Raw genomic sequence first — 13,961 nt, 5'->3', positions numbered from 1 at the left:
GGGCCACTCCGCCAGAGCACACCCAGCTGTTGAGGGTAAGAGGACTCCCTCCCCTTGCCTAGACCCCTCTGCTGCCCTCGCCCCTGACCAGGACTCGAAGGCAAGACAGGCACAACTGTTTAAAACAGTCAGGTATCGTCACTCTCGGACAGGATGCCCTGGGGGGTTCCAGCGAGCCGTGAACACCCAAGGGTCCCCAGAGCAGGGAGATGAGAGACAGTGATGACGAGACTTCCTGAAGTGCCTTGGAAATGAAGCTCCTTATTCCTACAGGCATGGCCAGTGAGGAAGTTTTGAGAAACAAGCCACAGAGTGGAGACACACACACCCGTACCTTGTAGGGCATAGATTCAAAAAAGATGGACGTGGCAGAAATCTTCTTCTTGTCAGTCATGAACCCATGGGTCAGGTGGCCCCCATCTGGCAGGTCCAGGCCCATGATGCGGCCATGGGGCTCCACCAGGGCCGTGTACACTGCGAAGTTTGCTGGGGAGCCTGGAGTGGACAGACCCGGGAGGCACAATTACTCCTGCCCACAAGGCCATCAATCACAAGTGGCCGCAACAGCCTGGCTGCTGCCATGCCCTCTCCTGGACCCAGGTGCCCGAGTAAGTAGCAGGGACATTCAGAGATAGGGGTGGGGTACCCAGGAGGCATGCATGCAGTAGGCAGTTGAGGGGGATGGGGGAGACCTCATCTCCCCCATCTGGCAGGGTGTCCTGCTTATACTCTCCTTTTCAGGGAGCCCCAGGAGGCTGGCAGGAAGGGGGCCACCCAGGCTTGTCTGGACCTGGCCATTACCTGAGTAAGGCTGGACGTTAACCCCCCAGCACTGGGAGTCCAGGCCATAGACCTGCAGCGCTCGCTTCTGACAGAGGACCTCTAGCTCGTCGATGAACTCCGTCCCACCATAGTACCTGCGGAGGAAGGCGGGAGGTATAGGCCCACTGGCGCCACTTCTGCATGCAGGACAGAGGCCAGGCTCCTAGTGGGATGAAGGAGCAAGGGTGAGAACACGCACCCTGAACCCACAAGACGGCTTCCACCAGGCCCAGGTGGCCGTGTCTTGCCATCTGTGGGGAGGTCTGACCCCACATCTCGGATGAACCCTGAGGACACTGTCACAGCCATGTGATGGCCTGTGCCAGCTGCCCAGGGATCAATTCATAGCATGTGGAGCAGGACAGTGCTTTCCAGGGGCTGGGAGAAGGAGTTACTGGTTTGGGGGGATTAACTTCGCATTTCTAATAAAATTTTATTTTTTGTTTAATAATTGCATATCACAATGTATCATGCACTTATGTTTTTTTTATTATTTGTGACTAGTTTTGGCCTGGGACGGAAGCCATGCTCTTCAAGTCAACTTGACCTGCCAGAGAATGGGTGCTCCTCTCTCCTCCTGTTGTAGTGGGAACAGAGCTGGGGGCAGGGGTGGTGTGCCATGGTCACCATGCCCTCAGTCCCAGCAAGAAGCAGCAAGGCTGTAGCACCGCATCTCTGGACAGAGGCACCAAAGTATATCCTCCAGGGTCAACTAGAAACACTGGGACCCCAGGCAGCCTGGGGTTTGAACACAAGCTTGGTGTCCCACAATTCCACTTGGTTCCCAAACTGACCACCCAGAGTCAGTGCGGACCGACAAGCTGAGGGCGCAGGCCCACAAGACTGCCCCCACTTCAACGCCAAAGGCAAGTCCCTGGTCACTGGGCCACCAGCACTGCTGCCCCAGTTGGCTACAAATGACCCCCTCAGTTTCAGAAATTCACTTGAAAAACTCAAGACTCAGGAAAGCACCTCACTCGTGATCCCTGGTTTATTGTGAAGGACTCAATTTGTGAACAGGACAAGGTTCAGGAGGGCATGTGACCCTACAACCCCCTTCCAGGGGGAGGGTGTGGGGGTCCAAAAATTATGACTGTCTAATCAGTGTAGAATGGCAGGTGACCCTCCCTTTTCCATGTCCTCTGGGACACAAGTGTGCAATTTTGCAAAAACCACGTGTTAAATTTTGTCATCACCATCTCTGCCTGATGACAACCGTAAGAAACACAAATGAATATGACTTCTCCTGGTTCTCAGGAAGAGAAGCTGACCGAAATCTCTGGTAGGTAAACCCAGCATTTAAAACACTAACCCAGTTTCCAGTGTGGAAGGTCAGTCTCACCTTGGGGTCCCTGCTTACACAACCTTCCTCTGGAGCCTCAGCCGCAGCCAGCAGCTGCTCCTTCGGGCCTGGTTGTTATTCTAGAAAGGCCCAGGGGGACTGTGCAAGTGAGCCCAAGTATCTTGCCCCCAGAACATGGGTGCCACCACCCGCTAGGAATTGTTAAGAGAGGAGGGGACAGGAGGCCCTGCCATTGAGAACCTGGCTGTTTTCTGAAATGTCCACTCTCTTCCTGGGAGGCAGGCCTGGATGATACTCACATACCTCTGGCCTGGGTACCCCTCAGAGTACTTGTTGTTCAGGCAAGAGCCTAGGGCCTCCAGAACAGCCCGGCTGGCAAAGTTCTCGGAGGCGATCAGCTCCAGTCCAACCCTCTGCCGGTTACTCTCCTTCTTAATGATGTTGTAAACCTGACAAGAAGAAAACAGGAAAGGGGACACTGCAGTTTAACATCTGCTCTGATCCGAGCAGTAACTGAGCAAAGAGAAGAGACGCTTATACTTTCAGATTTTGCCCTCAGAAGCCAAGTGTAACCAGACTAAGATGACTCCCACAGCACCTGAGGAACAAAGGAAATCCTCCTCAAAGCTTTTAGCACCTGGAAGGAATTAATAGAAAGTGAATTAAGGAGAACAAAACAATGGAAGAGAAGATGATCCTTAAAACATGCATCCCACGGAATTTTAAAATTCTGCGCCACCTTGTTATTTTCATCCCTAGATTTCACCAAGTTTCCCTCCTGAACTTTGTTCCTTATTCCTTGCCTTAAAATAACAGATACCTAGATGAATCCACAGAGACAGAAAACAGACCAGTGGTTGCTGAGGGTTGGGAATCTGGGGGATGGAGGCGGGCAGTTGCTAATGGGTTTGAGGTTTCTTTTGGGGGGATTAAAATGTTCTAAAAGCAATCATGAATACACTAAAAACCACTGAACTGTGTACTTTAAATGGGCAACTTGTATGTTAAGTGCATTCACTTATCTCATGTGTAAAGCTGTTGTGAAAATACATAAATAAAAGATGCTTCTAGAAATGCTCCTCTGAACTGTAAGAAGAGGGTCAAGTCTCAGTGAGCCCACCCCTTCCCCTTTCCTCAGCAGCAGCCAGCACACTGCTCTTCACAGAAACTCAGATCTAAATGCACCCTCAAGGGACTTTCAGCCACTTTGTAGCCACTGTCTATAAACCTGTCCTGTGTCCAAACCACAAGGCTGTCCCAAACACAGCTAATTTCTGGTAAGAATCAGAGGCCTGAACAAGGACCTCCAACAGCAGAACTTGCGAGAACACCCACAGCCTCACCTCGACATCATTGTCCTTCAGGGGCTGTGCCAGCATCTTCTCGTGCAAGGACCACAAATTGGCATCTCTGGGTGCCTTGTTGACTGGAGCTGCCATTGTGCTGGTTCAGAGGCACCTAAAAATGGAAAAACTTCGAAAATTAAACTCAGTCACAGCTCATCGCCACCTGTCAGTTCCCAAGTTGCTGAAGGACTGACACACGTGTGGGCCTTGTCCCAGAACCGCCTGGAGAGCATGAGGACTCTGCTGCAGATCCACCGTGTGGGACCACCTGTGGATCCCTGCAGGTCACTGGCTCCTCAGGAGACCCGCCCTCCTTGCCTTGAGGCTGCTCCAGCCTCGGGGAGTCCAGCACCCTCTCTTCCTACCTGAACTTCTCCTGGTTGTGGCTTAGCTCCCCAACTGAGCCAGCTTCCTGAAGGCAAGGGCTGATGGTTACTTTGTAAAAAAATTTCCCACAGTACCCAGCACAGCCATATGAGAGTAATATTTGCCAAATGAACAAGTGAATTGCTGACTTATGCATTACTTTTTCTATTTCTCAAGTAATGAAAATGAGACTCAGAAAAGTATCTTAGTGGAGGGCTGCACAGCCCACTGGCCTTGGAGGAGAGTCTCAAACCCCACACAGGCTCCACCACCTGGTGTCCCGTGGCTGGGGCTGCAAGTAAAGTGCATGCTCTGGGTTGACCCTTACCTCTGGTAAGGTCCACGGGCAGAGGTACACACCTGGACTCGGCATCATCACAGTACAGCAGGCTTGTGTCTTCACATACGTGCCCACAAAGAACAAGAGTCTGAGCTCAGTGCTATTTCAGCTAAAGGGACAGCGTAAATGTTTACAGGAACTGACCTCCTTTAATTGATGGTTGGCAACTTTTCAGTACTTTCTACTAATTAGATAAGCTTTCATTTCAAATTCACTCCCTTAACAGTTACTTAGTGAGGCCCTTCCCCTCAGCAGCCACAGGTCGGGACTGGGAACACAGTGGGACCCAAACAGACTGAAACTTCACGGGGCTTCCTGGGGGAAGGTGAACAGGAAACAGCAAGCACACTAAATGCAGACAGATAACCAGGCCCACAAGGACAAGCGCTGGTGGCAGGTCAGCTTGGAGGGTGGTGACTAGAGGAGAGGACACCAGGCTGAGAAGGAGCCCATCAGACGCAGTCTCCTGAGAGCACTGTGAGAATATAAATAATTACACACACACACAGGTCTCTGCGATTTCCTAGTGACAGGAACATCTCTTGTTCCAATGATGCAACTCGGGGTGGGAGGCTCCCAAGTTGGGGCTGGTCCCAGAAAGACCAGGCCATGATGAGAAGCATTTTCAGCCCCCTCAATTCCTCCAGAGAGGGAAAGGGGCTGGAAATGGAGTTAATGACCCCCTCACAGGGTTCAGGGAGCTTCTGGGTGGTGCACCCCAACTCCATAGGAACCCTCCCAGCCCTCACCCTGAACATTTCTCTCTTCCTCTGACTGCTTGTCTGTGTCCTTTGTCATATCCTTTAATGAAATGGTGAACGTAAGTTAGTGTCTGCCTGGGTTCTGACACCTCTTCTAGAACATGTTCGAGTCCAAGGAGGGTCCTGGGAGTCAAGCTGGACAGAAGCTGTGGGTCCCTTGGGGACCTGATACTTGTGACTGGCATCTGAAGTGATGAGGGGCGGCTGTCTGGTGGGACTAACCTGCAGGGTCTGTGCTCACTCTGGCTCACGTTAGAACTGAGCTGAAATGAGCGACACAAGCTGGTGGGGCAGAACTGCTGGGTGAGGGAAAGCTGCCCGGTCATCTGGTGTCACAGGTGCCATCAACAGCAGCTAGGAGAGTCAAGAGCAGACACAGCAGGAAGAGCATGTTTCTCCTGCACAAGGCGCACATGCAGTATCACTTGCTAGACACATATACTCACTAAATAAACCAGCCACACAGTCCCCAGTCACAGTATCCTCCTTAATCTCTGGGGAAGCAAATATCTACCAGCAGGAAGCTTTAACCAGGAAATCCCAAACTGGGGTTTTTGAAGCAGCCATTATTTTAACATGAGCACAACAGGATCAGAAACACGGCCACTCCCGCAAAACCAGCAGTGAGTGCAGGACTTAGGCCACAAATGCGTCTAAGGCAGAAGTGGCCCCAACCCCGGTGCCAGGGCCTCCGCCACATCGCCCCCCCCCCGGAGGTGCAGGGAGACGAGGTGGTCTGGACACCTGGCCAATGGCTCCTCTGAACTCAATGGCTGCTTCCCATGTGCCCTCAGCAGGTGGTGGCAAACCCACAGAAAACCAGAGACCAAATGGGTACACTCGTCCTACAGTCTTTTTAAAGAGAAAAGTTTCTTTGAAATTCCAACTGCTCAATGTTAAAAAGGATTCAAGCAATACAGAGCAAGTATTTCTCAACCACCAAATAAGTAACTAAAGTCCCTTTGGAATGCTTTCTCCCCCTTCTTCCAGGAAAGTTACATCTGCATCAGCTCCTAGAGGCACTCAGATCCACTCCACTCCACCTCCACCTGTGGTCTCAGCATCTGTTAGGATCGCCACCCGCAGGGTGGCAAAGCCGACTGCTTTGCCCTCATAGCAAACTCTTTCTTTTATGGCTGCATCGCAAAGCATGTGGGATCTTTTGGGATCAAACCCGTACCCCTGCATGGGAGCATAGCGTTTTAACCACTGGACCACCCAGGAAGTGCCAACAAACCCTCCTCTCATCTAAGATGCAAACTTGGGAGTCCCAGTTCCTTCTCAACCCCTGGGTGAGGGCTGTCTGTGTGGTTGGCCCCCCTCCAAGGCTAGCAGGGCCCCCTTGCTCCTGCTGCCACTCTCTGGGGGTGTTTCTCACCCTGCATCCTGTTATCACTCAGGTCAAGTCACCCCCACCCCCAAATGGAGTGCTCAGTTCACATTCTTATTAAATCCACCCAAGTTGAGTTCTTTTTAAAGTTCTTTTTTAAAAAAACCAAAAGTCAAAGAGGTCTGAATTCTTTATTAAAACAATAACTTCAGGATTCTTTGTTTTGTTTCAGTTAAATCTGTAATATCTATTACAGTATAATGTATATCTTGCAGCATTCTAAATTACAGCAAGAAAGGCAGAGAACCCTGACAGCTGGCAAACAAGTGAGACAAAGATCCCGAGACTGTCCTCTTTTACATCAGAGGGAAGACCGGAAGATACACTGAGCATCTATCCTTCAGGTCTGGATGTTGACTGAGAAACAGGACACCTTGCACTTTTCTCACTTTTTTTTGAACTGTGACAGAAGTGCACAGCTCAGTGACATTAAAAACATCCACACTGTCATGCAGCTCCACCACCACCATCTTCAGAATGCTTCCACCTTCCTAAACTAAAACTGTGTCCCCATTAAGCATGCTCCATTCTCTTCCCTTCCAGCATAGGGTAGCAACTATGCTAGTTTCTATCTCTGTGAATTTGACTATTTCAGGGACCTCCTGTAAATGAGGTCACACAATATTTGTCCTTTTGTAGCTGGCTTATTTCACACAGCACAATGGCACCAAAGTTCAACTGTGTGGCGCAGGTGTCAGTTTCCTTCCTTTTAAAGGCTGGATAATAGTCCACTGTTCAGAGAGACTGCTTGTTTATCCATCCACCCATCCATTTGATGCCTGGGCTGCTCCCACCTCCTGGCTATTGCAAGGAACGCTGCAGTGAACACAGGCGCACAAATATCCAGTCCCTACTGTCAGTTTTTTTGGGTTATACCCAGAAGTGGAATTTCCAGGTCATATAGTAATTCTACATTTAATGAGAAATAAGCTTTTGATATTTAGGAGCTTTACTTCACTATCATTAACCTACAATGGATTCATTCGTTCCTTTAACAAATATTTATTAAGTGACACCTGTGTCCCAGGCACTGAGTTAGGACCTCAGAATACAGAGGTCAACAAGACAGAGGCCCTGCCATTATGAGAAGCAGGATATAAAAAAGTAAATAAGTTCACAAGAGATAACATCAGGGAGTGATGACTGTTGCTGCTGCTGCTAAGTCACTTCAGTCGTGTCCGACTCGTAGCGATCCCATGGACTGTAGCCCACCAGGCTCCTCCATCCATGGGATTTTCCAGGCAAGAGTACTGGAGTGGGGTGCCATCGCTTTCTCTGGTGATGACTGTTAGAGGGCAATAAACAGTCAGAGGGCTTGTTTAGACCTGCCATGGAAAGCGCCTGAGCTGAGATCGGAACAGTGGAAAGGAGCCAAGCTTATGAGACGTGGGGCAAGAGCAAACACCAGTCCAAAGGCCCGAAAATGGGAAGAGGTTTCAGTTGTCAAGGATCAGAAATAAGGAACACAACAGAGACGAGGAGATGAGATTCGAGGGCCTAAAGTCCAGTGCAGGGATGAGATAAGATCCTCACCTTGGCAGAATAGAGCTCACAGGTTTCAAACTGTGCTCAAGGACCTAGGTCTCATGTTGTTTCCCAGTGTACCTGTTTGAGAAATACCTGTCTGAAACTAACAACAAGAGAAACCCGACTGGAGAAGATCAAGGTTCATTTCGTGAGAGCAGTGGACATTCCATGGGTCGGACCCCCGCCATGCCCCACTTCCCATCAGTGAAGGCCACATCCAAGGGAGCTGTGCTGAACTCACTGCAGAGCCAGCCTGCAGAGTTTGAGTCCCGCTCTCCACTTCCTAATGTGCTGCAGACACCTGTTTCTCAGTCTCCTTGTGCATGACACAGGGATGACAACAGTCCTGAGCTGGTTGGAGTTAAATGAGGTATACAACACAGAGCATTCAGACAGGACCAGGCAGAGTGACTACTCAACAATCAGCAGCTACAGGACATCACCAGTGGTCCAGTGGTTAAGACTCCATGCTTCCACTGCAGGGGCCATGAGTTCCATCCCTCGTTGGGGAACTAAGATCCCACATGCCATGTGGTGTGGTCAAGAGATTTAAAAAGAGAGAGAGAGAGAGCAGCTACTATTATTATTAAAGAGACTTGGGTACCTTAGGGCCATCTTTACTACCTCTAAGCACCCCGGGAAACACAACCTACTGCAGCTGTCACTGTGTCATGCTGTTGGTGTTTCTGTTGGAGAAATGTCACTTACCTGTGACACTGTCCATGATCATCACCTCAAGCCCAGGGAAACAATCCGAGTAAGTGAATTCACTTCCCAGGGTTACCATCCTTCCCATACCCCCAGATCTTTCCTGGGTCTTTGTCACACAATGGGATCAGCCCCTTGTTGGTCCTGAGGAAATTATTGTCTGTGTGTGTGCCCTACTTTACAAAGGAGCAAACAGGCTCAGAAGCTAGGTGGCATATAATAGTGACAGAAGGAATCTGAACTCTTTTCCCTGACTCTGTGCTAAACAAAACCATAATCGCCCACGTCCACTGCCCGTTCCTGCAAGTAAAAAGATTATGAGCCCATAAGAACGTGAACTGGTGTTTCCAGTCTGCCAGCTCTAATCGCGTTTGTGCTTGCCTCAGTTGATCAAAGGTCGCTTAACTTCCTGGACCTCGACGCTCAGGGCCCTGGGCCGTGAACCCCACAGGGCAGCGCTTGTCTCCTAGGCCGGGGTGAGGGGTGGGGGGTGGGGAGGCCAGGCTCGCCCACCACCACCCCAGGGCGGCCGCAAGTGCAGTGGGACCGCGTGGGCTTCGTCGGGCCCCCTCTTTGAGCCTCCCCTTCCCCGTCTGCAAAATCGGCTACAGGAAGCACCTGGATACAGCAGCGCCGGCAAGATACTGGGACGAGGTGACGCGCTGCACTGAAATCTAGAGTTCCACAAGGAAGGCGGCCGCCGGCACCTGCACCGAGCCTTCGAGGTGCGGTCAACCCAACCGCACGGGTCTTGACCTGGGGCCGCGCTCCCCGGCCCCTTACCCCAGGCGCCAGCAAGGCGCTCCACACTCACCCGATCCCGCTTCTCGGAGCCGCGGGGGAAGAAGCACAGCCAGAAACACCAAGCTCCCGGCTGCTGCCAACACCACCTGAGTTGGGACCCGCGCGCTAGCTCCACGTGATCCACGCTCAAGACCCGCTCCCAAATCTGGCGCGCCCCGCCCCGCCCCGCCCCGGCCCCGCCCCAGAGACACCCAATCAGAGCGCGCATCCTGGAGAGCCCCCGAGTAGCCCAATCAGGACGCGGAAACGGGAGAGCTCCGCCCCCAAAGGAGCCCGCGCTATTGGCTACCGCGGGGTCGGGCCTCGCCCAGTACAGCGCAGTGTGTCTTTGCTCACCTGGGCCAGGGGTCATGGTGCCATCCTCTGGGGCTGCAGGCCAGGGGCTGGGGGTTTCCCGGAAGACAAAAGGTTTAGAGGTGAATTCTGTTGCTTATATCTGTCTTTTGCATTGTCCTACTTACAGGTTACCACAGTGGACATTTAAATAGGACAAAGGGGGGTTCCAACTCCAACACTATTAGTCTGCACATATGGAACCCTAGACCAGTCACTTCGCTTTTTGAGTTTCATATTCTCATCTTTGAGTTGGAGATAACTATATCTTCCTGACAGGGCTGTGGAGAGGTTTTGTAGATGTATCTAAAACACTGGACTTTGTGTCTGACACACAGCAAGGGCTCAATAAATAAAAACCGTTGTTGTTATTCAGTCGCCAAGTCACGTCCGACTTTCTGCCACCTCTTGAACTGCAGCAGGCCTGGCAGGCTTCCCTGTCCTTCACTATCTCCTGGAGTTTGTTAATATGTTAACATTTTAACATTAAACCATTGTTAAGAATAATAAAACCAAGGGCCTGCACAATATAGGGAACAAGCTGACGAAGATTCTCTAACTGAAGGAAGGCTGACTTTTGGACTTTCCTTTTTGTCTCTGTGTTGTCAGATTTCAGCAAGAATCCTGCTAAGTCAGTTTAAACAGAACAGCCCGCCCCCACTTCTCCATATCTGATTTGATTCCTCATATTCTACCAGCCTTGGTGATGTCTGACCACCCAGGCCCAGTCAGCTCGGCCAGAATTCCCTTTCCCCTGATGTTTCCCTTAATAATTTTCCATCCACCCACCTCATCCTGCTCCTTGCTATATAAATTCCCACTGCCCTTGCTGTATTCAGAGTTGAGCATAACCTCTCTCCCAAACTGCAAGGTTCCATGCCAGTGGTCCCTACACCAATTGAAATCATGCACCCCGACACCCCCCACCACCACCACCGAATAAGATCTGTCTTACTGTGTCATTGAATATTTTTTTCTTTAACAGCTCTGGATTTTTCAGTACTCAGTGTACCCTCAACACTTTACCTCTTACAATGTCAAGCAATTTCCAACATATTGTAACAAATGTGGCTAAAATGTGCCAGTGAATGGATTCAAAATTGATTCAGAAAAGTCCAGGGAAAGACAGTGAGACAGTAAGGATCCATAAGAAAGTCAAGAACCTTCAGTTCCTTTTCAAGGGCTCTATATAAAATCCTGAGCCATATCCTCGAGCTGTTGTGCAGATACTGAAACCCCCCACAAGGTGGAAGAAGTTAACAGCACACTGACCACCAACATGTAGACCCTACACTGGTTAAAGCCAAAAAATTGATAACCGAGATTCCCAAAACGCCACCCTGTTACCACCACCAACTAAGAAGAATGATCACGAGCTGATCACATACCCTTGAACCCTCACCCCTAATGTTGTCTTTGAAAGCCTTCCCAAAAGCCACTGGGGAGTTGAGTCTTTTGCACATGAGCTGCAGTAAACTTGGTCCTGCAGCAAACGCTGTATTTTCCTTCAGTACCACTTGGTGCCAGTAGGTTGACTTTGCTGTGCATCAGGTGAACAGATGCAGGCTTGGTTTGGTAATGTCTGTTGTTGCTATTCAGTCTCTAAGTCATGTCCAGCTCTTTGTGACCCCATGGACTGCCGCATACCAGGATCCCCTGCTCTTCACTATCCTCCAGAGTCTGCTCAAATTCATGTCCATTGAGCCAATGATGCTATAGATAGATATTAACAACATCTCTTTTAAACATATATAAATCCTTTTGAAGATTAGATAGGCCTTTTGTCAAGTTTATGACCCAGGAATGTCTTTGTCAAGAACCTGGGAGCCATCACTTTGAAACAGAAATGTGAAGGATCCAGCAGCCATATCTCCAAGTGTCTGTCACTGGGTAAGAACCTCCTTTTAAGATGCAGAACTACTTCCTGTGATAAAGATAGGACAAGGTTGTTATTCCTCTTGAGACAGGTAGGAAGGAGAAGGCACAACCATTAAAGCAGTTCATTGGGTCACAGAGTCGGACATGACTTAGCAACTGAACAACAACAACAGACTTTGAGGATACAACAAAAGCTGCTGCTGCTGCTGCTAACTCGCTTCAGTCGTGTCTGACTCTGTGCGACCCCATAGACAGCAGCCCACCAGGCTCCCCCGTCCCTGGGATTCTCCAGGCAAGAACACTGGAGTGGGTTGCCATTTCCTTCTCCAATGCGTGAAAATGAAAAGTTAAAGGGAAGTCGCTCAGTCATGTCTGACTCTTCGCGACCCCATGGACTGCAGCCCACCAGGCTCGTCCATCCGTAGGATTTTCCAGGCAAGAGTACTGGAGTGGGGTGCCATTGCCTTCTCCGACAACAAAAGCTGATTGGAACCAATCAGGCCCAAGACAGTGGAAGAGTCGACTTCCAGCAGACTCTGAGCCTCAGTCTGTGCTCAATGTAATGCGTTAGCATCTAAATGACACACACACAGGCAGCATAACAGTTTTGAGGCTGACCCTAAAAGGGCAAAAAGTGGGCAGTGGCCCAGTTCCTAGAAATCCCTGCCCCTTCTCCAACCACTTTACTCTTAAATTCTTTCCTGTGTGAAGCCAAGGACCCTCACTTGGTGACTCGCTAGAGACCTTGTTCACTCCTCCCCACCCTTCTCCTGCAACATCTTTTGTGGCAACCACAAAAGGGACATCAAAGGGCATAAAGTGGACCCATCTACTAGGCTGTGGCTGCCCACTGCAGAGGACGGCTGGGACTTAGTCCTGAAGATTTGAGTAGCCCTTAGGTGGCAGCTAATGCTGCCTGGGAGATCTAGTGGAGACCAGCTCTCTGGCCCCAAAGGAGCCCACCAAGCCCAAGGCTTTTCTCTTCATGTTTGTCATTCTCCCCATTACTCCATTTCTTTGGACCTGAGAAGATCCACAGAGTCCACCACTTGGACTTCCAAATTAAGACTGTGGCAACTGGCAACCTGACTGGGTTAGTTTCCCCTCGTGGGTCCTCAAGTCTGATTCCCCCTCCCTCCTCGTTCTTAGTCTTGGCCCAGTTCCAGAAAGTCAGAACTTCATCGGGGGCCCAAATAAGGAGACCATGGGAGTCTCCCACTACATCTGTGGCCCAGCCCTCTCTGAGTGCCTCTCAGGGCTCACAGCCTCATTGCACCCCTGGTTACATGTGAGGGTCTCAGACTTTATCAACACCTGAGCAGAGGAAGTAATCAAGCACCCTCCTCAGGGGGCCTGTGAATCTCTGGCTGAGGAAGCATCCTGGATGGGCACCTTCTCTCTTTGCCCTGGATTTCTCTCATACCCTCCTTCTCTCATCCCCTGCTGGTTTCTTAGCCTGTCTACTGGTCCTTGCACCTCCCTGCCAGCTTTCCCAGCGGGTGGGGGTTACCTCTGTCCTGCTCATGTAAAGAAGTGCCCATCCTCAATAGCACAAGGACAACCTCCCAAGGAGGACTTTGACTTTGTCTTGTTACCACTTTCTGGCTTCTGCTCTACCCTGCAGCTCTGTTTGTTAGAAAAATGAAAGTGAAGTTGCTCAGTCGTGTCCAACTCTTTTGGACCCCATGGACTGTAGCCCACCAGGCTCCTTCATCCATGGGATTCTCCAGGCAAGAGTATTGGAGTGGGTTGCCATTTCCTTCTTCAGGGGATCTTCTCGACCCAGGGATAGAACCTGGGTCTCCCGCATTGTAGGCAGACACTTTACCATCTGAGCCACCAGGGAAGTCTCTTTGTTTATCTTTTCCTTTCTCCGAAAATGAAGGTAATCTGCTTAGTGACACAGGGCCTGGGTCTCCTCCTCTCTCCCTGAAGGGTTTAGGACTTGGGACTCTAGTCACTTTTTCTGGCTCTTGTTCCTCCCCTTGACTAACCCCAGAGGTCTCCTCAGGCTCACCAAACTGATTTTGGGTGCTTACAGGGCCCTCGCTGTTGTCTTTGCAAGACAAACCTTTTCTCATGGTCTGATGGCTACAAGCCCAGTTTTCCCTGCTTAATTAGACACCTCTTCAGCCTTGATCCCCTAACCTGATCAGTTTGTTCAGTCACTCAGTCATGTCCGACTTTTTGCAACACCATGGACTGCAGCACACCAGTCCTGGACAGCACTTCCCTGTCCATCACCAGCTCCCAGAGCTTGCTCAAACTCATGTCCATAGAGTCAGTGATGCCATTTAACCATCTCATCCTCTGTAGTCCCTTTCTCCTCCTGCTTTCAATTTCTCCCAGCATCAGGGTCTTTTCCAATGAGTCAGTTCTTGGC

The 13,961-nt window shown here is 50.4% G+C and overlaps 1 protein-coding gene across 5 annotated transcripts in view; it reads right to left on the bottom strand.

Moving 5' to 3' along the window:
• SHMT1 (serine hydroxymethyltransferase 1) overlaps positions 1–13,961 on the bottom strand; it is a 28,569-nt gene that overhangs the window by 5,523 nt on the left and 9,085 nt on the right. The window contains exons 1-7 of one of the 5 annotated variants that reach the window (XM_019980835.2): positions 9,378–9,512; positions 5,161–5,292; positions 4,166–4,234; positions 3,469–3,583; positions 2,429–2,574; positions 802–917; positions 335–495 (exon numbers count right to left, since the gene is read on the bottom strand). In XM_019980835.2, the coding sequence (XP_019836394.1) occupies positions 335–495; positions 802–917; positions 2,429–2,574; positions 3,469–3,564 (519 nt within the window). In that variant the 5' untranslated portion in view covers positions 3,565–3,583; positions 4,166–4,234; positions 5,161–5,292; positions 9,378–9,512. Of the gene's footprint in view, positions 1–334; positions 496–801; positions 918–2,428; positions 2,575–3,468; positions 3,584–4,165; positions 4,235–5,160; positions 5,293–7,861; positions 7,934–9,377; positions 9,518–13,961 lie in introns of those variants that run through there. The other 4 variants (XM_019980836.2, XM_019980837.2, XM_019980834.2 and 1 more) reach the window with 4 other exon arrangements.

This window comes from Bos indicus, chromosome 19, assembly GCF_029378745.1.
Source record: "Bos indicus isolate NIAB-ARS_2022 breed Sahiwal x Tharparkar chromosome 19, NIAB-ARS_B.indTharparkar_mat_pri_1.0, whole genome shotgun sequence".
NCBI lineage: Eukaryota > Metazoa > Chordata > Mammalia > Artiodactyla > Bovidae > Bos > Bos indicus.
The sequence above is the reverse complement of the archived record's forward strand: the minus strand, read 5'-3'. Positions and strand labels throughout refer to the sequence as shown.